Genomic DNA, 26,644 nt, shown 5'->3' on the forward strand with positions numbered 1-26,644 from the left:
GTCCTGAGTTTTATCGAATGCCCTGAAATTTTACGGAGCTACTTGGCTGAAGACAAATACCTCATCTTCTTTGGCACCAGAAAATGGTTTCAAATGCAGATAAAAAGGAGTCATCTCAAATACTTTTTGGAAAGAGACTGGTTATAAATAAATTTCCTTGAATAAAAAGTACTTTATTTGAACAAAGATGAAGTGGGTTACTGGTTCTATTTTGAATTAGCAGGATGATTCATTTTCATGCATATTTTGCTCCAGATAGATGTTGCTTATTTAAGTGCCGGCTAGAGCTTTACTGGCTCGAAAAAGCAGATCCATTAACTTTCCTGTGCAACTGAATGGAGTCAAATGGGATGGCGTGAACAAACCCCAAAGACTCTAGTCTATTCTGGGGCACAAGACGTCACATCGCGTTCTGTACATACAGAACCAGGGGAGAAAATATCCACAAAAACATTCTTTTTTTTTCAATCCTCTCTCAAGCCCTTTTTGGCTTGCAGTTAAAAAACTAACAGGCTATAAATAACATATAATCTTATCCATACATCTGTATTAATCTATAAAGCAAAATACGAGAACAGTGGATAAAGAATCCTAAATTAATTTAAGTGAAGCCCCCATTCCCACCCTGAATTTCTATTATCCTCTCAATGAGTCTCAGAAAAGAAAACAGGAAGGAACAGTCTGTTTCAAGTCTGGAGACCACCAGTTCCATTCATAGTTCTAAACCTTCATTTACAATTCAAAATTTTTTTTTCATTTTAATTGCAGTATAATTAACATATGGTATTATATTACTTTCAGGTGTACAATACAGAGATTCCACAATTCTATCATTGCTGAGTATTCATGACAACAAGCGTGCTTTTTTATTTATTCTTTTTTTTTAAAGTAATCTCTATGCCCAGCTTGGGGCTCAAACTCCTGACCCTGAGACCAAGAAGAGCACATTCTAACTGACTCAGCCAACCAGGCACTCCTACAATTTAGAATATTTTTTATACAACCTAGATCTTCCTATACTTCAGTGACAAGTTTAGCCTTATAAGCCCATCTTGTTAGATACATATGATAGTTTCCTTATTTCAATAATGTATTTCAGTATAAATGACTTACTTGACTGCAGGTTACAATTTAAGTAGTTCCTTTTGCATTAATCAGGTAATTTCCCACCATGTGGTTTATACAGACCCCAAAATACAAAGTCATACACAGGTTTCTGGGACTGAAGTCTTTCATTTTATATTTACTATTTATTCACGTGAATGCTGAATTTGGTTAGAGTGTTTTATACACAATAGCTAACATAATTTTGACTGGCCACATATACAAATAAAAATTAACAGAAATGTATCCTATTTTTTTTTCTTTCTAGCAGAAAAAAAAAAAAGAGGACACAATATATATAAATCACAGTTCACTAAAAGTCAAACGTGTTGCCCCCCACCCCCAACACACACACACACACACACACACACACACACAAAATCATCGTTTTCAGAAAGGACACACAGTTGTTTTATTTCTGTGAAATCAATGCCTAAAAATATGACATTTCATCAGTTTCACTTATGCTGAACATCCCCAAAGGTTCCCTACCTGAAGCTGGCCATATTTTAAGTGCAAAGCAGGCTGAGCGCTATCTAAATCTAGATAAAACTCATTGGTTTGTAATCTGCACAATGATCTATACATCTAAATCTATATGCAAATCAAGTGCTTCCGTGCAGTGGAGCATTCCAAAGCACCCAGGGCTAAGGGAGCACGAGGTGCTGTCAGACCCTCCCCTGTTACCTTCTCCTTTCCCTCTATTTATTTATACTAGCTACCTAAATAATTCACACTGCCTGCTTTTCAGCCCGAATGTTCCTCAGAAGAGGCCTACAATGAGCTATTGCAGTCACCAGATGGACTCAGAAAAGCAGCAGGTGGGGCAGATGGCAAGGCGCCCCGTCTGATGCTGCTTGCTTCGGCATGGACTGCGTTTTCCTTCCAGGTACATTATCATCATCCGAACACTGAGCGGTGTATAGTTTGGGGGTGGGGTGGAAGTGGGGCGCTGGCAAATCCTTTCCATGCAATATTAGAGGAATCATAAATTACCAGCTGCCCTCTTCCTCCCCGCCCCCCGCCCCCCTGCAGCCCCCGATGTTTTATGCGGTTGCTTTGTTAGTGGGTTTTCTTTCTTTCTTTTCTTTTCTTTTTTTTTTTAAGACTTTGGTGAAGGTTCCGCCATGCATTTTGGCACTAAGGATAAAGAAGGATGCATCCATTGGAAAATTTCACCTCAGCTTAATATAAAAGGAAGACAGGAGGATTAGAGGAAGTGACACTGGAAGGGTCAAGACTATTGGGGGGGGGGAGGTTGTATTTTCACAAATATTTTGCAAAAACCACAAATGAAGCGAAAACATAGGTGAGTCGATGACTCAGCCTGCGTCTCCAGTGTCTCCCATAAAGGTAAGCAGCCCTTTGCATATATCTATCCAGTGGAGGAGATAAAAACCACAATCTTAGAGCTTTTGGACATAAGAGAAAATACGAGCTATACCCAAATTAGGGCAACTCTTTGTCTTACATTTCTGGTGTCATTTCCGAAAGTGTGGCATGTCCCCTCCGAAGTGTGTAATTCTATAGTACTGAAACACACACAAAAAATTGTGTTGACTATCCCTTGGTGTTGGAAGCTTACAACATCATAACGCCAAGCCATCGTGAGACAGTCACTCAGTAACATGTAGTATAAATTTTAATTGAGCATAAACACTTGACAAAAATTCTCCGGAGATATTTCTGGCATATTCTGATTGGCAATGGTATCATGATACCATGATTTTAATCCTTCTATAAACTTAACTGATGCCAGTATAAATCTTATTACCTAACTTCACTAATCATCTAATTATAAACACCTAAAAATGTGAAAGACAATAATTTTCATGACCTGAAGCAAACCAATCTGTATCTTCAAAAAATAAATAAATAAAACACTTTAATAAAATTGCATTCCCACTGAGGAAATGCTGCAAAGACACAGGCAAACTGAAATCCCAGGCTTCTGGGAACTCTGTGGGGTAGTTTTGCAGGAATTCCGGACGGACAGTAGCTGTGAAATTATCTCAAGATTAAGGGCAAGGTTTTCTTACAAAAACTACCTTTCAATAGTCATTTATTTTGATTAGAATGAGTTCACAAAGTCAAACCTTTCCCTTAAAGTCCAATCACATAAACCTTCCAGAGTTCAAATAAATCCCCCTTGCTTTCCCTATGATCTATAAAGCATTTTTTACATGATCTTTTAAAGAATTTTTTCCTCTCTCATTTCCAGTCTGAAAAACAAACCATATACAAGTAATTGAGAGCATTTTAAGATGTAAAGGCAACTTTGGTGATCAAATCTTCAAAGCCTTCACGGGGAAGCAATGTCAAAATGGCTTTTTTAGCTGAGGGAACACAGGCCAGACCAGACTTGACTGCTTCAAGACCCCCAATCACACTTTGGAAATACTCAGGATCTGAATCTACAGTTCCTAATTGAGTTCATGGTGTTAACTTTGTATCAGTCCTAAAAAGCCAAAAACAGAAAATCAGGTTGGAAGCTTCAGTGTGCTTAAGTTTTAAAACTCCTGGTACCCTAAAATCCTGCAATCCTGTTCTAAAGACTGACCCAAGTTTAAACAGGAGACGTGGGTAGAAAAAAACACATTTTTAAGTGGTTTTTATGCACTCAAGATTATTTTATAATTTTTATCATTCACTTCAGGATCTTAGTGCCAGGACAGTACTTGTATAGAAATATTTGTGAATGAATGATCAAGAAAATGTAGTTTAATGCACTAAATGGATTACTTTAATGCTTTTATTTTATTTTATTTTTTTTTTAAAGATTTTTTTTTTTTTTATTTATTTATTTGACAGAGAGAAATCACAAGTAGATGGAGAGGCAGGCAGAGAGAGAGAGAGAGAGGGAAGCAGGCTCCCTGCCGAGCAGAGAGCCCGATGCGGGACTCGATCCCAGGACCCTGAGATCATGACCTGAGCCGAAGGCAGCGGCTTAACCCACTGAGCCACCCAGGCGCCCTACTTTAATGCTTTTAAAAACTGCAAAACAATGCATGTAATTTTTTTCGATGCAACATGAAAAGTTACTATATCCAATCAATCTGACACCAGAGAGTTAGTTATGAAAAACACACTTCCCAAATCAATGTTAAACTGATATCTTTTAAACTTGACTTCATTAACTATTATTAAACTGTTGGCCCACAATCTAATTAATGTACACCACAGAGGGTATTTAATAATACTAAACAGAAGAGGATGGACATTTCTTAGAAAAAAACTCATTATAAGGCAAATGGCCGTAAGTTAACATTTAAAGACAGTAACTGTGGAAATAAAATGTGATTTTAGATTTACATATTTCATAATGATTGGGATATTCTCAGTGTATTCAATGTGTGTTAAGCCTGCCACAATTAAACAGGCAGACAATATTCCTTCTAAAATAAAAAGCAGCAAAGTCCCACCTAAAAATACCCGCTATTTTAAAAACAAAAAACATTAAAGATAAGCAAAGAGTGAAGGAATGCATAGGTAATTTTAATTTAAGTCCTGGATATAAAAGATCATAAAGGTAATGTATGTTACCTGTTACTCGATGTTACTCGAAGTGAATGATAATTGTGATTTTTAACATTTCAAAATTATCCTTCAGTAAAGTGTATGTGATAGTCTCAAATAGATCCATCTTATATAAATATGTATAGCCTAACGTATTTTTACAATTTTAGAAATCAGAGTAATGGCATTTCATATACACACAAAAAACCCCTACATTTGTTTTACACGTGTTGAAAGAATAGTTAAGGCATGTGTCTGTATATGCGTGTGTGTGTTTATGTATCTCTATATATAATACAATTTCTGTAACTGGTTGAATTATTTCCCAATTTCAGACCCCCTCCTGGATGTGGCCAACTCCTACAGCTCCACAAGACAAGTTAGTCATTAAATATAGATATCCAAATTTAAAAATTTTTAAATTTTATCCAAATATATAGTATATGTTATAATTGGCATAATTTAAAAAGAGAAATAGATTTTTAAGTGCCACTTTCCTCTTTCCTAAACAAAATATTGATAAAGTGACTCAAATGCCATAAGTTTGATGCAATGCCCAATTTGTTAAACACATGCAGCCTTCCCAAATTAACTATGATTTTTTTTTTTTGCATGTGCCGGCTGGCTTTCTTCTTCATACGTAGGCATCACTAACTGAAAAACAGAATTGGGGGAGAGAGGGTACAATCTAAAGAAATTACTTCTTTTACTTCTTTGTGGTTCACCTCCCTAGGTGAAAAAGATAAATTAAGACACATCATTAAACACACACACACACACACACACACACACACAAATGGTAGGATAAACCAATGGCTAAAATCTTTGAGAGGCTGGAAACAGAGCACACTGAGTAACTATCAACTTTAATTAGTAAGGAAGGATAGTACCTCTGGATACTAACTGTAATCCTCGTGCAAGATTTAACCAGATCCCCCTGGTTCTGTTTTGTGTTTCCCCTCTGAAAGTCTAAGAAGCATTTTCTACCTAAGTTTTGAGTTTACAGTTCAAAAAAGCAAGAGAGAGAGAGAGAGAGAGAGAACAGGATTCCTTGCAGGCCTTCTCCCCACCTAAACAGAACCATTTGCATAGTCCATTGAACACTGTTTAGTAAACACAGAGTGTAGGGACCACAGTGGCTTCTATCTTCCTGGCCTGCCGTCCTTTTAAAAGCAAGGCGGGGATTCTGTTTTTAGTACACACTCTGGTTCAGTGTTAATCCTGTTTTATGTTGTTCACACCTGCTGCTGACTAGCAGCCTGCTGATGGGCCGGGGCTCACGCTGCTGGGAGAAATCCCTCTCCTGGAGGAGCCGAGGAGCCAGACAAAAGCTACTGTACAGAGCTGCAAACAAAGCCTGACCAGGGACCAGGAGACGGGACAAGCTGACCCCGGCAAATCTTCCCTCCCGTTTGGCAAATAAGGTTCCCATGTCCCCCAAGTTTGCCACCCAACAATAAAGGCCACCGATTGCTCTTTTCTGAAGGAAACTGAACCCCATGGCCTTAGTTCTATTCCTCAGCTGTGTATGTCTTTGGGTAAAATTAATGCCCACGCAGTAAAAACGAAAATGTCCTAATCAGGGGTCCACGTGAGCCACACTTTGTGTCCTTCCTGAAAGAATCTATCACTGAAACCAACCTAAATATGAATTTAAAATGCCCTATGGCTAATCTCTCTTATCCTCGGATTTTACATCCAAAATGAATAGAGATAGAAAATCGTACGTTCTGCCATCAGTGGCCACTGAGTGACCAGGACAGTGACTTGGATGCTAAGACGCTCGCCCCAGGCTCCCACCCTGCACTGCATGTGCCTAATAGCAAACATCAAAAGGAATGACTTCTTTTTTGATCTTAGTACCAGCGATAAATCAAATTCAGTGCCACAGACAGGGGGGAAATTCGCTACTGAGGGAAAACCCCGAGACTGACGGAGGGACCAGTTGGAGGCATCCGCTCAATCACGTTTCCAGTAAACGAAGCCCACCCTCCTTTGCTCCGAAACAAGATGTGAGTTGTCGTGCGCTTACCCAGAGCAAGAAAAACTGACCCAGTCCTGATATGACCCTAAGGCAGGAGGTGCTTTGGGCTGACATTGCCAGCAATGGCCCCGGAGCCCCTCTCTCCTACCTACAGACCCTGAGCCCAGGTCCCTTCTCTCTGGAAGCCAGACTCTGCCCACAGGTGAGCACAGAAAGCTCCCTTTTGGCCAGCACAGCAGAGCTCCAGGAAGAGCTGCACGTCCGGGGAGGGGGTGTCAGATGGGAACTCGGGGATCACTTTCTTACATGTCCCGGAGCACCTTTACTACTTGCAACAGCCAAAAAAGCATCATGGGCTCCACGGCCAAGCTGGGGAGTCCTGGGTCTGCCTAAACCTCAGTGGTGCACAGATTTAATGGAGCAGAGTTTTCATACTTCTCTGGGGGGAAGCACGCAAAGTGCTACTTCGCATTTTAAGGCTCTGTTCATGAACAAACGTGAGGATGAGATGTTCGAGGTGTCGGTGTCTTTTCCCTGGTTTGTTTCTTATCTACCCTTAGCAATGTCCTCTTTTTTGGAGGGTCAGCACTCGAGCTACTCCCTGGTCTGTACCACGCTCTTCCTCAGCTGAGGGAAAACGCACAGGGATTCTCCGAAGCAGCTTAGCTACCACAGGTGAGAAGCCAGGTAAATGCATACTTTTTCAGCATGTATAATACTGCATACTTGGGACCACTCCCAAGTCTTAAAGAAAACAAAAACTGTTCTTAAAAATGCTCCTATGATATACTTGCCTTAGCTGTAGACAGAATGCATGTGTCCCCCTAACCTGACACAGCCCATCATAAAATCAAATAAAACAATAACAGTTGTCGCTTTCAATCTGCTTACGTAATATGAGAAGTATAGGAATAAATTCAATTATTATGTTGAATCACAGGAAGATGCTGAGAGACGACCACTTCTTGACCTACAAGAATGGCAATTTCATGTGGTTTCATGAAAACATAATTAGAATCCTATTACCTCACTTTCACACAAAAAAGGGTGAAGTTTGTCGGGGAATTTCATGATTCCGATTTGACTTCCCTCCTAATTCTCCCTCAGAATGCCACCTCTAATTTCATCTGGTTTTGTTTCATTATTATCAAAATGGGACAATTTACCTAAGTATATTTCAAAACTCGAACCTGGGACAATGTGGGGTACTCAGGTCCTCGCAGTCAAGAGGTCACTGGAAATCAAGTTTTGCACATTCGATGGTTCACATTTCCAGTGGAGCGTTTACTACAGGACTCACTTTTCTGAGAGGCAATCCCAGATAATAGAAGAGCCCACGCTTCCTTCCAAGCGCCGAGACCACGCCACCACGGAGTGTGATGGAAACAATCTCATCCTTCACCCTTCACTTAAGGACTGGAACCATGGATGAGTTTCTTTTCCCCGGGGGACTTTTGAGTTTGCTCAGGACAGAAAGAACCCCGTGGACGAGCAGCAGTCGCAGCTCCGAGATCAAATGATCCTGAGTGTTCCGCGTGGAGTGCCGGCGACAGGAGGGAAGCCCTCGGATCAGAAGGAAGAGCAGCAGCCGCGACAGCCGCTGTACGCATGATCAAGGGGTTCAAGGGGTTCGCCGTGCAGTTGCCCTGCAGGGGGGCTCCGGAGAACGCCCACTTCTGAGCAAAGGTAAGACCACCTTATTTTGATTATAGTGCTTTCCTCGGGCAGGAATTTTTATTTCGGCCTGAATCTTAAACCATTACATTTCCAGTGATGCATTTTTATGTTTACAATTGACATCTTCATAAAAGAATGAAACCTTTGAGCAACAGCTCCAAAGCATGAAGGTTGCCTGCATTAAGTACTTAAATTGTTTTACACCTAAATGGAGCTCAGTTGTTTTTAGTTAAAATTTAATAAACCTGAAACTGATGACCTTTCTTCCACAGAAAGGCCCAGAGTTGCAAAAACGAACTTTCCAGTGAAATATATTTTAAGGAACTAGTGCTGAACAAAGGGCTATTTAAAGCTGAACGCTTTGTCAATTTATCAGCCTGTGAACATTCTGTTCCCGAATCTCCCGCTGCTGCTGAATGTATAGAACGCTGGTGCCTTGCTTAATCGAATACTATTGATTCGAGTGTGTCACAGTGATCTCATTGAGAGTAATCAATAGTAATCCAAAATCAATCAATCTGCTCTTGCACTATCATTTATCAAATCTGAATACACCAAATTATTTGTAGGCGTCCAATTACAAAGAAGAGAAGATGGTTGAGCTGGGAAAGTTAATGGTTTATATTAAGAGCAAAACCAATATCTCTCTCTTTGTCAGGGGAGGTGCTTTAAAATGGGCTGTGGCTTGGACAAATACATTTATCTGCTCATTAAAGCATCCTAAATTTATAATTAATCTCATTCCATTCCGGGGGGGGGGTGCAAAAACAAGTTTTCTTATATAGGACTTCGCTGGTTCAGCACAAGTGACATCAACGTCCACATGCCCTAACTTACTGAACAACAGCACGCAAGCATTTTTACAAGTCTGATAAGCTAAGTTTCAAATGCCTGTCACCCCTCTGCTGGAAAACAAGGGGACTCGATTGACACAGGACATAACTGCATCTTCTAACATCAGAAATGATGTTTAATAGAACTGGATTGGGAAAAGGCATACTTAATTTCTCCAGAGAATGTACAGCCTAGATGCACCTGCTTATCGAAGAAGCTGCTGGTGATGCTGAAGGTTCCTTTATCAACATATTCACCTGTAATTTAGTCAAGGTAATAAATCCTGCTATTCATTATGCACACTCAAAAGCAGCCCTACTATTTAACTTGAATGAAAAAAGGCACAGAGTGTCTAAAACATTTACTTTTGCTAATGTAAAAGTGTTGGCATTTTACTTCGTTCCCGATAAGCTGGTGCCAGTAGCAGAGTGATTATTCTTTTCTTATTCAAAGCCTATCAGCATTTCGAAAAGCTCTCTCAATCTTATCAGGTGTATGAACAGCGCAGTTACTGAAAACAGTTTGTACTGCTCCTCTCTCTTTCTGCCAAGCTATCTGATAAACCCCCAACTAACTAACTGTATTTACACACAATCATACAGAAGTTGTATCCTCCACGCCCTGTAGCCAGACTCCAGGCTGCCACGGATTTTTGTGCTGGGACATTAACTTAACAAAAATGTCAGCAGTGAGTACCCCAAACTGACAACAATCAAGAACATACCATAAAAGCGCTCAACTAGAATGGACAACAAACAGAAACAAAGGAAAACAAATATGAAAAGTTGAAGGCAAGCCCTTTGGAATTCGAGAGGGGGTTAGAATCTACTGTGTATGCAAATACGGATGAATCTCATGTACTTACCTTTAATCACAGTAAATGATCCCTTAGCAAAACAGATGAATAGAAACAGACATTTTCAAAGAAAGTATCGCTGCCATGGAGGGGGTTGAGGGAAGTTTCTTAGAGCAGTGCAGGGATTTCTCCCACCTCTCAGATTATCTCAGTGTGGACGAAGAGAGGTTCATTACATAAGCAAAGTAAGACAATAGACAATATCACCGAACTTACCCCATAAACTGAAGACAAGATAGAAAGCAAGGCTGTCACATATGGTGACCACATTCTCAGGACAGATTTTCCAATCATTACAACCCTCATAAATGCTCTAGACATTAAAGTTTTGTTCACTATAAGGAAATAAAAAAAAAATTAAAAAAATATAATTTGAGTGTATAACCTCTTTGTATTTTTCTCATTCTTCAGACTTAACCAACTGAACAGTTCCATATAAAGCTATGAGGAACGAATCATCACCCAGGCCAACCTGAGCAGGTGATCTGCTCTCCATTTCTATCTATTAAAAAATGCTTAGACCAGTTCATGGTTCATACGAATTGAGAGACACACCTAATCATTGATGGGAAGGTCTTTGGAGCATGAAAGACAACAATGACATTTATAGAACATTAGAGAAATCTAAAATGTACTTGAACAACTGAATCATAAATTTCTGACCCTGGGAAAGAATCTCTGCTTGGGCTCCTATGCATAAATTAGCCATTTGTTCCTCACCATCTTGTACTGAATGGCTAGGAGAGGACAGAAAAAGGCGGCCACATGCTCCCACCTGAGCCCAACTACTGATTCTGTCTAGACTCCAAGACCAGAATGAGTCTCTCCTTAGATGTGTAGAGCAGCGCGAGGTATAAGCCAAGTGTGGAGTTCAGTACAATTCAGCTGATGGTTGCTTTTCCAGCTGGGACACTATGATCCCACGACTGATGAGGCAGGTCTCATGGAAGTCTACGGATAAAGCGATGCTTCTGTCATCTACTGGACCCAGCACCAACTGTATACAGTTACTTCCTCATAGAAAAAAAAAGACACGAGTCTCATCAACCATATGTACCTTTCCCTTTCCTGGGTCATGAACAATGGGTTGCAAACATAATATTCCTCCTTAAAATATCTGATCTGTTTTAATAGATTAGTGATGCTGATCAAAGCATTGTCAGAGGATTCCTTCATTTATGGGAAAATGAAGCTAATTTAATGCAGCCAGCTTACATTTTTGGAGAAGTTCAAGTTCTGTGATAATTTGGAATTACGGAGGGCAAAGGGCAATTGATTAAAGAGCCTCATATCTGAATACTTTTCTCTAGACAAGTACCTTGGTCTCTATAATTTTTCATATTACTTGTTATTTTTGCTAACTATGGATGTGATTTTAGACACTTTTCAAAGTAAAATAAATTCTTACAACTATAAAATGTAAATATAATAACTGCCTTGAAAAGAATACCTTTTAAAACATTTCAGTTCACATTGTAAGCATTAAAAGTGAGCATTTATTTAACGTGCCTTTTGTTTAAATTCTCAAAAGCCATTATAAATAAGCAAAATCTTCCTAGGATCGATGAAAAATTCAAATTTTCATGTGCGAGGGAACCATCCTGACCATGGAAGGGAAAAAAAGTTAGCATGCATCTGCCTATTTTCTGTGCACAAGTTCTTTTTCAAATTTCATTTTTCTTTTTGCATTTTGAATAAGCCATACGAAAAGAACGCCCAAGACTTTTATCTTCCTCAGAAAATGTATGCAAAGTGCAACAAAAAGAGATGTCCCTTGTTAAAGATGGATTGCCCATGCTCCTTCCGATTCTCCACTTCTTAAAGTCTTTATTTACTTCACACTCAGGAGCAACGGAGGTTCACCACTTCAGAGACTTTTAAAACAATAAATCCCTTTGTTACTTCCAAGAGAGTAGAAAGATTTGAACATGTTTAAGTTATCCTCCCCCACTCTTGGGTTTTTTTTTTTTTTTTTTCTGGTACAAAACTCATTATTGTCTGTGCTGTCTGTATTCCCACAGAGTTTTAAAGAGAAGTAGGCAAGCATGCTGGTTTTCAATACACTTCTACTAGCCATCAATCTCTGATATGATAGGAGAATTTATCGGTAGCTTCACTTTTATTTAGTACCATCTTAACCAATTGTTTGTGGAGAAGGTGTATGATGAAGCAAAGTTAAATTGACACATCTGTGATATGCCTGACAGCCTTCAGTATGCCTAGTATTAATTTGTTTTCTTTGGCTAGGTAAGTACTGCCAAGGCATATTACACATAATGTGTACTTCCAATCAAAATGATGAAAAGTATATATGCAATTCTGTGTCACTCTCAGCAGTATGAGAAAGCACAGAAGAACGTATAGGACAAAGACTGCCTTTTAAAATTAAAACATAAATTTACTTTGAAGTTCATTTTTTTTTTTTTAAACAACGTAATCTAATCTTAGGTAGGCTCTCCATGAGTTTCACACTTGAAGCAGTAAAGAGATTTTAAGTGCCAAAGCTACAGCCATAGGTTGCATTTCTGACGGCCAGGGCTGGGTATTGCTTATCTCTATTCAAAGGCACACACAGGTCCATGCCAGTATACTGAAGTGCACTCCGATGGACCAGTGAGAAGTCATTTTATTTAAAACTGCACCTTTTCTTTGAATGCTTTGCCTTAGTGAGTTCTCTTCCAAATATACATTTGTTGCCATAAACTAAGATGGCATGGCACCTGAAGAAATCAAAAGCATAATCAAAAGTACAAAAAGCAAGTTTCCTCCAAACATTCAAAAAATTTCTTTCAATAAAAAGGGGACTGATACATGCATGGGCACACATATGCCTACGAACACGTACACGCACGCACACCACCACTACCGCAAAATCTAAATCCTTTCAATTTGATGGTTTTGTATAACTGACTAGAAAATACATTTGGAAAATAATGAGAAAGAGTGTCCAAATCAGAGAAAAAGAAACACCTGGCACTTCTGTCAAGAAAAAAGTAGAGAGGAAAGATGCGTTTGCTAAAAAAAACTCTGAATGGAAATTATTTTTAGTAGCTGAGGTTTCCTAGATCTTGGAAAACAGAAGTCTGAAATGAACTTGAGACAAGAATGAGATGCCAGGTAAATCCTTCAAAAGGCAAAGGCTGTCACTTATCACCCTCAAATAATAAAGAAGCTAGCTCTGATGTGATGCACTGGCAGAAAGAAACAGTAGGATGTAAAAGAAGAGAGAAAGAAACATCAAATTTGTTTAAGTGCTATACATACAAGTAAAGATAGGAAATGAATCCAGGAATTTAAACCAGAATATAAATAAGATAAGAAGTACAGCACAAAGAGCAGCTGGCTGACTGTTCTTTCTCAACACTCATTCAGATTTACTAAGCAAAATCACAGATCTCTAAACTTACCCCTTCGAGTAAAATTCAAAAATTCTGAAATCTGTGATGTACTTTAGAGAAACAGAACACTTACTAGCCTTCTATATTTGCTTTCAGGGGAAAAAAGGGAAAAAAAATGAGGAAATGACATATTTATGTAATACGGATAAATAAAATTCCTATTGATGCATTTCTCTGAGAGCTATCGTGTTTACATTCAGATATATTTGTCAGGCCCTTGAATTTAAAAAAAAAAAAAAAAAAAAGAATGTAGCCAAGAGCTGATTCAAAACTGTATCTTGGACTTGGGCCCAAACCATTAAATGATGCATTTAATATTAGTAGCTTATTTCCTATTTTACAAATCATTTATGATTACCAGCTTTTGAATTTAGGAAGGATAGCAGTTAAAAATTCATAAAATCAGAAACAAATCGAGTTATTAGGTTACCTGTTAACCTGTCTTTCTGTATAGTTAAACCCATTCTGTTGAAAATCAGACCTGGCAAATACCCGAAACACGAATTCCAGGTTAAAATCATGCCTGGCACATTGAACTGGCAACTAATCGATCTGAAAAATACCTGAGATTCCCTTTATTATATAAACGTAATGAGCACTGTTAGCAGCCTGCCTCTTCCCAGGGAGGTACATATTTCACGTGCATCTATACACGCAAACACACACGTGTGTGTATTCTACAGACTGCTCTGGATTTTAAAGTACGATGTGTGTCCTGACGTATGTGTAATAGTCCAGACCATGCATATCCATATACACATGGCGGTGAAAATCATCAACAGCAAAGCATACGAAATGCACTGAGGAGAAGAGAAGCGGCAGAGACGCCTGGTGTCCCCCCTGCACTATCAAATGCACACATAAGTATGATTGGAGAAAGAGAACCTAAATATTTCACTGTCAGAGAACGTCGCAAACTGCAATTCATTTCTATCTCATGTGCTTTAGGACAATGACAATTTAATACAAGGCCCGTGGATGTAAAAGAGATAAAAACTGAACAAACTGGGCCAGTGTAATCAAAGATTTTCTCCAGAGAGCTGGCGAGGGCCAGAGCTCATATGCACTTAGAACAGATCAACGTTGTATTGTTTCTCTCTTCCATGACTTTGCTATGAAGCAAAATTCCAAGCCAAGCTTAGCTACTACTGCAATGACTTTAAAGTCCTATTGAAATACCTCCGATGCTCTTCTCTATTTCCAAATGATTCAGAGGTGGCTCTAAAAAGTTTATTTGATATTAACTGGTTTCACAGAAATCATTGCCATTAATTGCCACTTGTCTGACCAAGTACCAACCATGGACACAGATCTGAATCTGTTTTATGAAATCCTAGAAGCCAAACCTTCCGTGCTGCACAGCACTTTAAAAGTAAAACAAAGAAATTTTTTTTTTTTTTTTTAGTCACTAGGCTAAAACAAATGTTGAGGAATTTTTCACAAGTGATACGGACTTGAGACCGGGCATTATGCCTACCTCCCAAAAGAAAGGTCTCTTCTTTGTCTGTAGATCTTCCTGAAGTAAGGTATTGTGAAAGTATTGTTAAATATACTCATAGAGAAGTTACCTGCCCTCTTTGATGAATAGCACCATGTATCTAAAATTAATTGCAAAAGTATGGCCCAGCTAATGAGATGGTCCTTATCTTTTCTCAGCACAGGAAGCACAAGTATTTTTCTGCTGGCTCGATATTTTATAAAAAATGCCTAAAGTGTTATTAACTAAGTAAAAATCTGATTCAAAGACCTCAAAGACCCAAATTATCATAAATTCTAAAACCTGGAAAATCTGGAGTTAAACCTGATTTCCCATATTATTTCCTTTTTAAACCTTAATTTCTTTTCTTTTTGACTTTGAAAAGAAAACCAAAGGGGGGAAAAAAAATCTTTTCTCCAGCTTCTATGAGCATTTTTAAAAACAGAATTACAATACCCTTTTTAATAAGATGATCAATATATATTACAGGTCAGATTAAATCAAAGAAATATATCAAAGGCCATCAATTTAGAATTCAAAAAAAAAAGGAAGAACAATGATACCTTATTGGGGGGAAAACACTGGAAAAATGATCATCCATGCAAGAGAATTAATGGATATCCACAAGGGCTTTGCTAATAACATGGGTTAATTACCGCTGCAACACACAAGGCTCAGTAAATAAAGCAGCAGTGCCATAAACACATTAAGATGAGAAACCATCACCATAAGAACCAGCCAACACCATCACCCTTGCCTCTACTCAGGAAAGGGAAAGCTGTTTTCCAGCCCTTTCTGTCAAAAGGAGGATTTCTAAACTTAACCACCAAATGTTTATAAGGTAATCCATAAATCTACTGACACAAAGGGCTGGTGAAACATGGGGTGCCCATCATTTACGCACCACTCCTCTCCCACATTTATTCCATTAACTCAGGAACACTTATTTTTGCTTACTCGAAGGAGAAAATCACATGTTATGTAATACACACTGTCTGGCAATCTTGACTATCTATAGTTTGGGAAATGTACAATGGCTATGAAATTTTCAGAAAAATAGAATTAATCTGTTCACTTTCGTGCAGGGATGGGCAAGGTTACAAGATTCTGCCGCTCAAGAACACTCACCCCTCAAGTGCATTAGTTGTCACTTCCAGCAATTTACAAAGAAATCATCTGAAAACCCCACCTACACCACCTACCTTTAAGGCTGCAGGTGTTTTCAACAGATTTACAGAGAAGAAACAGGAGGAAAAGTAATATGAGCTCTAAGTCTGGAGTTTAGGTGTTCTTTCTTAGAAAAATAAACTTAAAGTGTCTGTTCATAGTTTTCAAATAATATCACATCTAAAGTGATTTAGGCAAGCTCCTTTTTCTAAAAAAAAAAAAAAAAATGTATCCGCTCGGAGTTAGGCTTGCTGCTGTTGTGGTTACTGTACAAATCTCTTCTTCCTGCCTATTTTCATCTCATACATTTTGACATTACAGTATTACTTTTGGATAGTTGTGTTTCAATTTACATTTTGCTGTTAATAAGGAGACACGAGGCCGAGGGAAAAAACAGCAACAACAACAACAAACCGAGACACAGAAAGAGTGGACCGTACAAAATAAAACTTGCATAGCTCCAAAGAGGAATTTTAAAACACAAATCTGGTTCATTTGCAATGTTGGGATTTCAATGATCAGGCTGAATTTACTAAACTGTTCCCTCCTCGCCTTGCCTGTTTTGGAGTGTTTCAATTGCCTTTCCTTCTTCCAACAGCTGTGACAACTGTTAAAACAGTCAGTAAAATTAAGTCCGCTCTATAATCCTGTAGTCAATGTTACATTTTAATCAGAGGTTGAAAGGGATTCATGTGATGAGCACAGTCATTTAGAATGATTAGACGGACACATATGTCAAAATGAGCAGATATATTATTTTCATCTATTTATGCTATCAGTTATTACTGCTATTAAATGTGAAGCAAGCTCTCAAGTATTATGTCCTTTAATGTGCTGGCACATTTCCTAAAATAAAAAAAAAAACACATAGTTATAGGTTAACATTTTAGGCTCTCCTAATGGTGGTCAATAAATTGTACGCATCTTTTTAACAGCCTCCAAAACAGAAATTGGCTAATATTTTCCTCTGAAACTGCATAACTCTGGTTTCATTTCTATGTATACACACACGTGATAGGGTTTAACCCAGTACAATTACTATGAATATTAATAGCATGTATAAATTCTGTGGTTTATTAATTGAGACAGAGAGGCAGATGCGTTGCTTAGCATTAGATCTTTCTGTCTGTCCAGTGAACCACGTAACCATCAGAACTGCATCCAGACAATAAATCTGTATTTTTTTAAAGATGACTTTTAATTGAGCCAAAAAGAAAGCTAGTTTGAATCTTGCGCCAAAGCCAAAAGGACATGTGCCCTGATTTCATTTAAATGCATCTGCTTTAAGAGGCTTATCTAAACTAATTATTCAAATTAGCTATAAGAAGTTAAATTCAAGAAAACTACTTTAAAAAGAAGCCTCTGGGGGATTTTTAAAGTTTGTTTTGTTTATTTATTTACCGAAGAAAGTTCAGAATCTGGGTGAGCGTGGATAAAGCCTTCTCCCTGACAGGAAGACATTTACACCCTCCAGTTCTATGACCCCCGGTGCACTAACCTTCAAGCCCCACTTGAGTGGGCAGCCCTACCTTTGTTTATTTCTCATTTTTAGTTTCACACAATTTAAGGTTGTTTCTGGCCGTGAGTCTGTCGAACCGGATGCAACCTTGCCAGCTTTCGGTCCCTTCTACGCCCATCTCTTGGAGAATAGCCCTTGCGCGAGTGTGTATGTGAGTGTGATCTCTCACATACACGTGTGTGGGGGGGCACGTGCAAGCGTGCGGAGACAGATCCACACACACTCGCACCCCTACACACACGAGCAGCCACTGACAGTGCGAGTCACTTTTCATCTCTTACTTAATTACAAAGCAATGCAATACGCAGTCACAAAGGACAGCTAGTGGACATCTACCTATAATGCACTGCCTCCTCGGCGAGAGTTTCAGATTTTCTTCACAATCTGTAGAGAGATGTGTGCCAAGAGCACTCTTTTCAGAATTATAACAGTTGGTATTACTGTAATGTGGAAGCAGAACGGTATAACCGACTCAACAGAGAGATGATCCAGGGACAGGTCTCAGGGTAGACGAATATGTTATCTTAACAGTGGGCTGAAATTAAGTTTATGACTTACTCATCTACACAAGAATGCCTAATTGACTTATCTTACCCCTCCACTTCTTCCCCACCTTTAATGTTCCAAAGATATAGGTACCGATATATACACACATAGACGCACAAATCCATGTGCATAAAGATATATACACACATAGACGCACAAATCCATGTGCATAAAGATATTCATGAATCCGAATTAAACTGCACCTAAGAACAAAAGTACTTTTCCCTATTTTCTGGACGTGATCCATGACACAAATCCACAATCTCAATGTTGTCTGTTCAAGGGGAAATTTTAAAAGTCACTACTGTTTCTTCTTTAGTTTTTTTTTTTTTTTCCTCCCCTTAAATATTTATAATGTGTGAAAATCTCATGTTACTTAATGGACTGATTTGTCAGTTAAGTGCTGACTTAACGCTAACCATGCAAATAACATTATTCTAGCCCTGAATGGCACAGGGCTAGTTTTTAAATTGTTCTCTGAAGGAGAATTAGTAAATGTGCAATTTTGCCTCTAACTCTGCTCGGTAAGAAATGACAGGGAGCTGAAAATATCTGTCAAACTGCAAATACATAAGAGGCACTCAATAGTATAAATCATTTTGAATATTGTATTTTAAAACATCTTTCCTTGGGAAAATGGGTCCTAGTAAAAGATGCATTTTAACAGTTCACTAAGCATTTGTGCCAAGTGCCTATTCTTAGCACCTGAATAAGAAGTGACTGTCACACAGCTGTTTTACTGACAGTCACTGAGCTTTGCCTCAAAGGTAACATTGTAGTCAGAGAACAATTCTCGACTTACTGAATTAGGAGATCACCCTCAACACAAAAGGCACAAGACAGACACAAACAAGCCCTCGTGCACACACCGTACCCAGGGCATTACCTGAATCCGTGTGCAAAGATACACTGTGCCCACCCCCGCACACGCACCCCCACGGCGAGTTTTAAAAAGGAAAGAAAAAGGTACCTACTCTTCCTCGTAGTGCAGGGAAAAAGATTCAGGCAGGCAAAGTTCTACCGAATCCATGTGCGACCGGCAACCATTATTCGTGCTCCCCAGCTATAAATCAAAGTTTCCTTGACAGAGCACAGTGCAATTAACACAAATGTTCTCCTAGTGACAAGCCTATAGGCACAGCCAGTTGGGACCAAAGCTCTCACACTCTCCTAATCAAGGACTTAAAGCCCCGATTGGAGCTTATTAATATGAAGTAGGGCTTTACATATGCAGTCCCACCGGCCCAGCCGCGCAGCCGATTGGGGGGCGTCTGCCCAATCAGGAGGGAGGCGACGGGAGGCTGCGGGCGGCGAGCGCGGCCGGGCAGGTAGGCAGGGCGCGGGGAGCCGCGGGGACCGGGCTCCGCCAGCGGCCGGGGACGGGGCGCGGGGACCCGCAGCGGCGATCGAGACGCTCCCGGGAGGCACCGTGCGTTCGCTTCTCGGTCTGTCTTTCTCCCTCGTTCTGGGAAGCTACACAAGAAACCCAACTAACTTAACTCTCTAGGCACTGGAGGGATTTGTCTCGGGCGTCCAACCCGAGCCCCATTTTGCCTGGAGGAGAAGAACGCACGCACACTCTCGGTGCCTTTGGGAGAGGGTTCTGCGGAAGGTAGAGAATGCATAAGTTTGTCCTGCCCGGGTCTGTGTTTCACACCCCCCGGGGGCGGCCGCTTCGGCAGTGGCCCACTTCCCTCCCCCGCGTTTATTCGTAATCGCGTCTTTTCCTGGTTCCCTGCTCCATACTGGGCATTGGAAAAAAAATCAAAGACAGTCTTCTAAATTGTTGGGGCGTGGGAGCCCCAGGGAGGGTCCTCCCGGAGGTGGAATGCAGTTTTGCACAACTACAGAAGAGGAAACAGTGCTTCCGTCCAAACTGAGAGGATGCCGATGCAAATTATGTGTGTAAACATTTCTTTACGTGCAGTCTCTCTACATACAGATACACAAGGCATAGCTTTTTCAAAGCAAAGGTAAACAACTCTAGGACAAATTGGCTTCTCCAGTTACAGGGGTGGGGGTCTGAGGGCTGTAGGGGAAATAGTACATTAAATCCATCTCAGTGCATTTTGACAAAATACAGACTGCGTCTCCTCTCCACCCCCCCGCCTTGCCTGGAGAGCATTACTACACCGTGCACTAAGTGTTCTTAATCACATACTTATTTCAATACAAGCTTCCAAACTTGAAGGCAAATACAAATGTATATGATTTTATCCAAAACATCAGTTTCCAAATGAAATGCAGTGTACATATTTGTTTCTATACATAACACACCCTGAATGCTTTAAAAAAAAAAAAATCAACGCAGAAACATTTTGTAAATCATCACACAGTCTGGCCATTATAAGGAATAGTTTCAAAGAGATAACAATTTAGGCAAACTAAGAATTCTCAATCAAAAACATTTTTTTTTTTAAGGATGTAAGAAGAGAAGGTTATTTTCCCTTCAATAATGTAGAATGTGTTCTTAGTTTTCATATAACAAAGAGTTTTCTTAGGTCCTACTTGGAACTACAGGCTCTTTTATACTAGCAAATATATTGGAATAGATGCTAGCTATTGATGGCAAACTACTCCCTTATGGACAGTAGAAGACCCACAAATTTGATGTAATTCAGCTCTACTGGTACCAACCTTTTGCATCTAAAGTGTTCCACGATATAAATAGTATAATCTTTGAGATCAAAATAAATTAGTTCAGATATTCAGTGTGTGTTGAAGTCACTAAATCAGAACTCAACTCTCTCTCAACCCTTTCAGATTTTCTAGGTTTTTAAAAAAAACAAAAACACTAAAATAGAGCAGCCACATTAAAATTCAGAATGTAAAAATGACAGACCTGATTTGTCCCCCCACAGAAGAAAGCAATTTTCCTGCCATGTATTTGACCATATCTAAGATATGGGTCTGATTCCTTTTATTTGTGGTCTAAATTCTTACAAGTTTTTAGATGAGAACTCACATAGCAAAAACTGTGCCTGAGAATAGTGTATAAAAGCAGGTAGTAAAAGCTTAATTACCAGTAGCATTATGCTGTCTATATTGTTAAATGTGAACTCTGCAATTAAGATGTAAATTTGGTTGTGAGCAGTGAATTAAAAGAGCTTTGAGATGTAGAAGAAAATCCAAGCATTCTACAGACACCACCTCCCAAAAAAAAAAGGATTGTCTATTCAACCTAAAGTGAGACATGTAATCATTTTATAATTAAAAAAAATAAATAAAGAGGTATTTGGAATAGAAACATGATTTTTCCAAAATAGAATTGAAGAAATATGGAAGCTAATACAGCATCAGAATGAAAGAAAACATCTTTGGTTCAAAGATTATGATCTACATTTCTGAACACTAAAATTCCCAGGGTAATTAATAGATCCAGTTGTATACATTTTTAAACAATGTCCCCAAAACAGAGTTCCTTTTTAATTTTTTTCTAAAGACACTTAAAAAAATAATAATTTTATGTACTCGACCCACCTTAAAGCACTCAGTACATTCAAATTTTGCACCTGTGCAGAATCCTGCACTGTATTCAGTTTCTTTGCATTATCATGCTGTGACAGAACCTGTTTATTACTCCTTTGAAATGGCCTTTTAAAGACAAGATTTGTAGTCAATTATTTACCGATGGACCTTAAATCACCACACTTCATAGGAGTCATCGTTTACTTCCCAGAATTTTCTTATTTCCTTTTGGGTACTGATTTGCCCCATTAGGAACCACTGGATCTCATTGGTATATATTTTAGACATGTTTAGACTCTTCCGTGTGTCAGTCTCTTCTGTGTTCACAGAGACACAAGTACAAACAGACAGCGCATCGTCCCCACTGATCTCTCACTAACCATATTTCATCAGTGCAAGGTACAGTGTCCACTGAGCTAGCTGCTTTCTGAACGACCAGAAATATACCAGTGTATCTACATACACGGATCTGTATGTTCCCTTTGGGATCAGAGTGTCACCTTTGCAAGTCAAGGACCTAAGATTACACGGACTGTCTCGAATCCAGTTTAACCAATTTGAAATTTAAAATAACATCTACTGCACTAAACCTGCAAGACAGCTTCCAGAATATTTCATAAACACGCAGCTTAGTCATCTTCAGAATCTTCCCTCGCCACAGTTTTCTCACCTTGAAGGAGGAAACAGTGGATAATCACAGGAAATACACACATCATGAGCAATACTGAGCATACGTCTTTTAGAATCTCAACAACAAAGGATACTGGGGAAAAAATGAAACAAATTAAACAGCCTCGACTAAACACATATTGCTAATCAGTCAATACACTTCACAATCTTACCACAAGGAGTCTACCCAAAGCAGGAAAAAAAAATGGGACTAAATGAAAGAACCTCTTAGGGCTATTTCACATGGAATATTAATCAATTAGTTAATATCTATCTATTATGCACCAGGCTGTGGGCCCATGCATAGTTTCAATCTCTTTTTCCTTAAACAATGCAGTCACAAATACCCACACAACTTCATCCTCAGGCCCTAACTCCTGCACAGACACCAGCAGAAAATATACTTGATTTCCATTTGAAAGAACAGAATGGCAACAAGCAAAACTCAAGTGCAAACAACACGTAGCTTCCTGTTTACTGTACTGGAAATTTTACTGTATTTTAGTCAGAATCCTTTCCTAAAACATTCGAACAGTGAATTCTTATGCTGCTAAGAGATGATGAGAAATGTTTCATCTTGCCATTATTGCATATTAACAGCTACTTTTAGTTCCCATCTTCCTTTTGTGAAAATTAACAGGACTAATCTGTCTTAAAATGCTTCTAGTTGTCACACTATTTTTGAAGCAAATTTTATTTTATATTGCACATCTGTCATTTGTTAAATATTTAAAACTCAACAAGGCATAACAAATTTAGATTTTCCGATTGTTTTCTAACCTACCTTTGTGGATCTTTCCCTCAAGACCAGAAACCCTTAAAAAAGCTCTTTAACTCTTTGAACCATCTCCCCTGCTGTCTTTGATAGCTTGTGTATAGTATAATGTGCCATAATGCAAAAAGCAAGTCAAGACTATTATAAACTATTATCTTTAACTCTAAAAGAAAAGCCACAGATGAACATCCCTGCAAAAAAGAGTCCTGCTGGGCAAACAGGAGGCTTAGACACCAGGATCCCTTCTGCGTCCTCTGATGACCTGGGTGGCCCCGAGCAGGTCACCTCATGTACCTACCCCTCTTTTCCTCATCTGTGCATTGGGATTGCTTTTATGCTTTAAACCTGCTTAAGAACACACCTTTCCCAGTGGGAACGTGACGACTACTTTCAGACTCAGTATGACTACTTTCCTCTCTATCACCACCAAATCTCCATCAATTCATCATACCTCATCTTCTGCTGCCTTTCATTTCTAGGGCACAGGCTTTGATATTTAAATCATTGTCTCGATTGGCAAGAAGCAATCATTTCGACTGAAAGTGATCACTTCCACAGAAGCACTAATAAAAACCTCGCCTTTTGACAAACCTCTTGTCCTATAAATCCATCCCATTCCCAAATTACCAAGTCCATGTAAAAAGCCCATTCTCTGGGGAGCAATTACCTCACCTCGATAACACACCAAAACCTCTTTTCTCAGGGTTTGTGAAAGTGGGGGTGGGGAGAGTGGGAACCAAAGGAAGACAGAGAAAGTAACAGAGACAATTCGGTTTCTGTTTAATTAATTTAGGATTATTTCACTTTCATTTCATCAAGCTAATAAGATACATGGTAAAATATCAGGCAAGATTAAGTTATAAACTATAGTAGCTCCAATGGGAAAAGCAACTTGAGTTACACTGTATTTCCAACATATCTACCCTGGTGAATTACTAGATGCATTTTCTAGTATCCTATGAGCTTCCTATAACCTGTGTGGCATATATTTACAGAGCAATAGTTAACATTTTGAGATTATACGTTAATAAGTGAGTTGCAGTTATATTCTTTCCTGAATGTTAAGCACCATGAGCTAAATGCAGAAAACATTCAAGGTCAATGTCCCGTTTTAGACCTTTTCAGGCAGCTGTAATATTATGATAATCAAGCTTAAAATATTCCTATAGAAAGAGTAAATTAGCCTTTTCACTTGAAAGATGATTATGATAAACAATAAACCTAAGAGAGGACAAAATCCCTATTTTTAAAAGCCATAAATTGTTGACTCAATCATGTGTGTGATAGTGTTGTCCAAAAATAAAGGGGAGCTTAACTTTGAGAGGAAGGGGGGCGGGGAGGGGAGAATAGTGGAGACAGAGAGGGAGGGGGAAGCGGAACAAATATGACAGATTTTAGAATAAGCAATACTTGCTTTGATACTAGCAAAATGATCAAATTATCCATCTTAAACACCCCATTCAACATCTATTCAAAGTTAAAAATGCATCGGGCCAAGAAATATCAAAACACACAAAGTATGTTTTTTCCTAAGTTAGAGGACTCTTGGACTCTATTTGAAAATTCTCTTTTCCTATTGTTCCCTTTAACCCTTTCATCCAAATTTTCAAAGGACCACTGGGCAGGGTGGGGGGGTGTTAAGTGAGCCCTGCAGCATCTGGTGTCTATATAAACAGGCTTAGAGCCTATTACTTTTTTTTTTTTTTAATGTTAGAACTGTCTGACACACTCCTCTAAGCTTCTTTCTTATAAATGAGCACATTTGATAAAAATCTGGTTTCCCCAAGCAAGGCAAATTAATGAGGGGTGCTTGTCTGTCATGCCTGGCCGAAGTCAGGAGATGGTGGAAGGTGTCCGTCCCTGGGAAGGTCTCACAGGCAGCTCTGCAGTCAACCTTGGGGCTCCTGTTCCAATTACAATGGATGAGGCTTTGGCCTAGGGTCACGCCACAGATCTAACTCTCAGTTTCCTTTGCTATTAAGTGGGAATAACAATAAGAACAATCTTGTAAAACTGTTATGGGGATGCACTCCATTTACAGTAATTTAGCACCGGGTCTGGTCCTAGTTGGGGGTGGTGGGGACAGACCACCTGACCCGGTGGGCCAAGACCTTCTGACTTGTGCCAGCTGTCCTAGCTTAATAATTTACAGTTTTCCCTCCTTACACTCTCCAGAGTACCTCAGTTTGGATAAGAAACTTTACTGCCATTGTTCACACAGTGAGCCTCCCATAAATGTTAGCCATGCTGTTTTTAAATCTTACTAAAAGAAAGAAAAAAATTTAAAGAAATGGCATTATCCGTTCATTTGGCCATCATCTTTGGCAAGGAGTTCAAGGTGCTTCATGCAGAAAAGGAAACGAAGTGTTAAAGTATTCCCCATCCCGCCCCCCGTGAACACAGTGGTCCTGTTTGCCCTAAGAGGATACGGGCTGCTCGCTAGAATACTGCCCCGCACATATAGGCTCAGGATAATGAGAAGGGACAAAAGATGTCCCCCATGCAGCCAACCACTGTGTTCATGCAGGAGTGTGAAGAAGACAGCTTTGGAAATGTTCGATGATGCCTCTGACTCTCCAGACCATTCCATTGTCCTCTGTTTACCAAAAAGAAGGGGACAGAGACATTGCTCCTGGTCCTTTTCTCTCCCTTTAAGGCTTTCTTCCACAACCCTCTCCCCCAGCAGTTCAGTCAATAATGCAGTTGATTTTATTACTATCCCAAGCACAAGCTCATTCACCCAGGAGCGACTTTGATCAGATATCTCAAGAACTCAACTTCTTCACAAGGCTTTGCTCTTGTTACACTGAATGGCCACTAATCCAGGGCAGAACACAAAGTCTGGGCAACGGGGAATTATGGACAAGGAAGGGCCACGGCATGGTGAGTCCAACCTGGCCACCTTATAGGTGAGGAAACTGAGGCCCAGAGTGGTTAAGAGTCTTAACCCAAGTTTCACACTCAGGTAGTAGAAAAGCTCATATTAGAAAAGATTACCCATCTCCTCTCCCCAGCGCTTACTTAGTAACAAGCTACTCATGTTCATCTCCTAGTTGTTGATAATATACCAGTGCATGGTACTCTAGCAGAGACACGAGTGCTCTGGGGGCAAAGGTCCCAAGGAAGAGACAAGGGACATCAGATCCCAAGAGATAAATACCCAAGAGTATATACCAAACTGTCTGTTACTTTCTCCAAAAGCCTAGAAAGATAAAAAGAGTCACATATTTAAAACGAAGTAGAGATGAATGTCACTCTGAAACCCTGAGGTCTTAGCTCACCTGTGGTTTGTCACTAAACACATTCAGGAATTCGCTCTCTCTTCTCCCCAGGGAATTAGGTGTACTCTTTTTTTTTTTTAAGATTTTATTTATTTATGTGAGAGAGAGAGAATGACAGAATGGCAGAGGAGACGGTCAGAGGAAGAAGCAGACTCCCTGCTGAGCAGGGAGCCGGATATGGGGCTGTGGGACTCCATTCTGGGACTCCAGGATCATGACCTGAGCTGAAGGCAGTCGCTTAACCAACGGAGCCACCCAAGCACCCGAGTTGTCCTTTCATAAACACAGTTTGACGATCATTTCATTTCGGGATCTGGGTTTTATGACGTGGCCCCTCCCTTCCCCACCTTAACCTCTCCCTCACCGTCATCTG

General features: G+C 39.5%; 1 protein-coding gene across 4 annotated transcripts in view; it reads right to left on the minus strand.

Annotated features, from left to right (window-relative positions):
- The window catches only part of ESRRG (estrogen related receptor gamma), a 620,633-nt gene that overhangs the window by 209,715 nt on the left and 384,274 nt on the right, over positions 1 to 26,644 (minus strand). Inside the window, exon 1 of one of the 4 annotated variants that reach the window (XM_004751470.2) lies at positions 19,053 to 19,243. The exons of 2 other annotated variants lie outside the window; for them this stretch is intronic. In XM_004751470.2, the coding sequence (XP_004751527.1) occupies positions 19,053 to 19,108 (56 nt within the window). In that variant the 5' untranslated portion in view covers positions 19,109 to 19,243. Of the gene's footprint in view, positions 1 to 19,052; positions 19,244 to 26,644 lie in introns of those variants that run through there. One more of the 4 variants, XM_004751471.2, reaches the window with a different exon arrangement.

The sequence above is a fragment of the Mustela putorius genome, unplaced genomic scaffold (assembly GCF_011764305.1).
Source record: "Mustela putorius furo isolate JIRA1106 unplaced genomic scaffold, ASM1176430v1.1 tig00000508_pilon_pilon_pilon, whole genome shotgun sequence".
Lineage (NCBI taxonomy): Eukaryota > Metazoa > Chordata > Mammalia > Carnivora > Mustelidae > Mustela > Mustela putorius.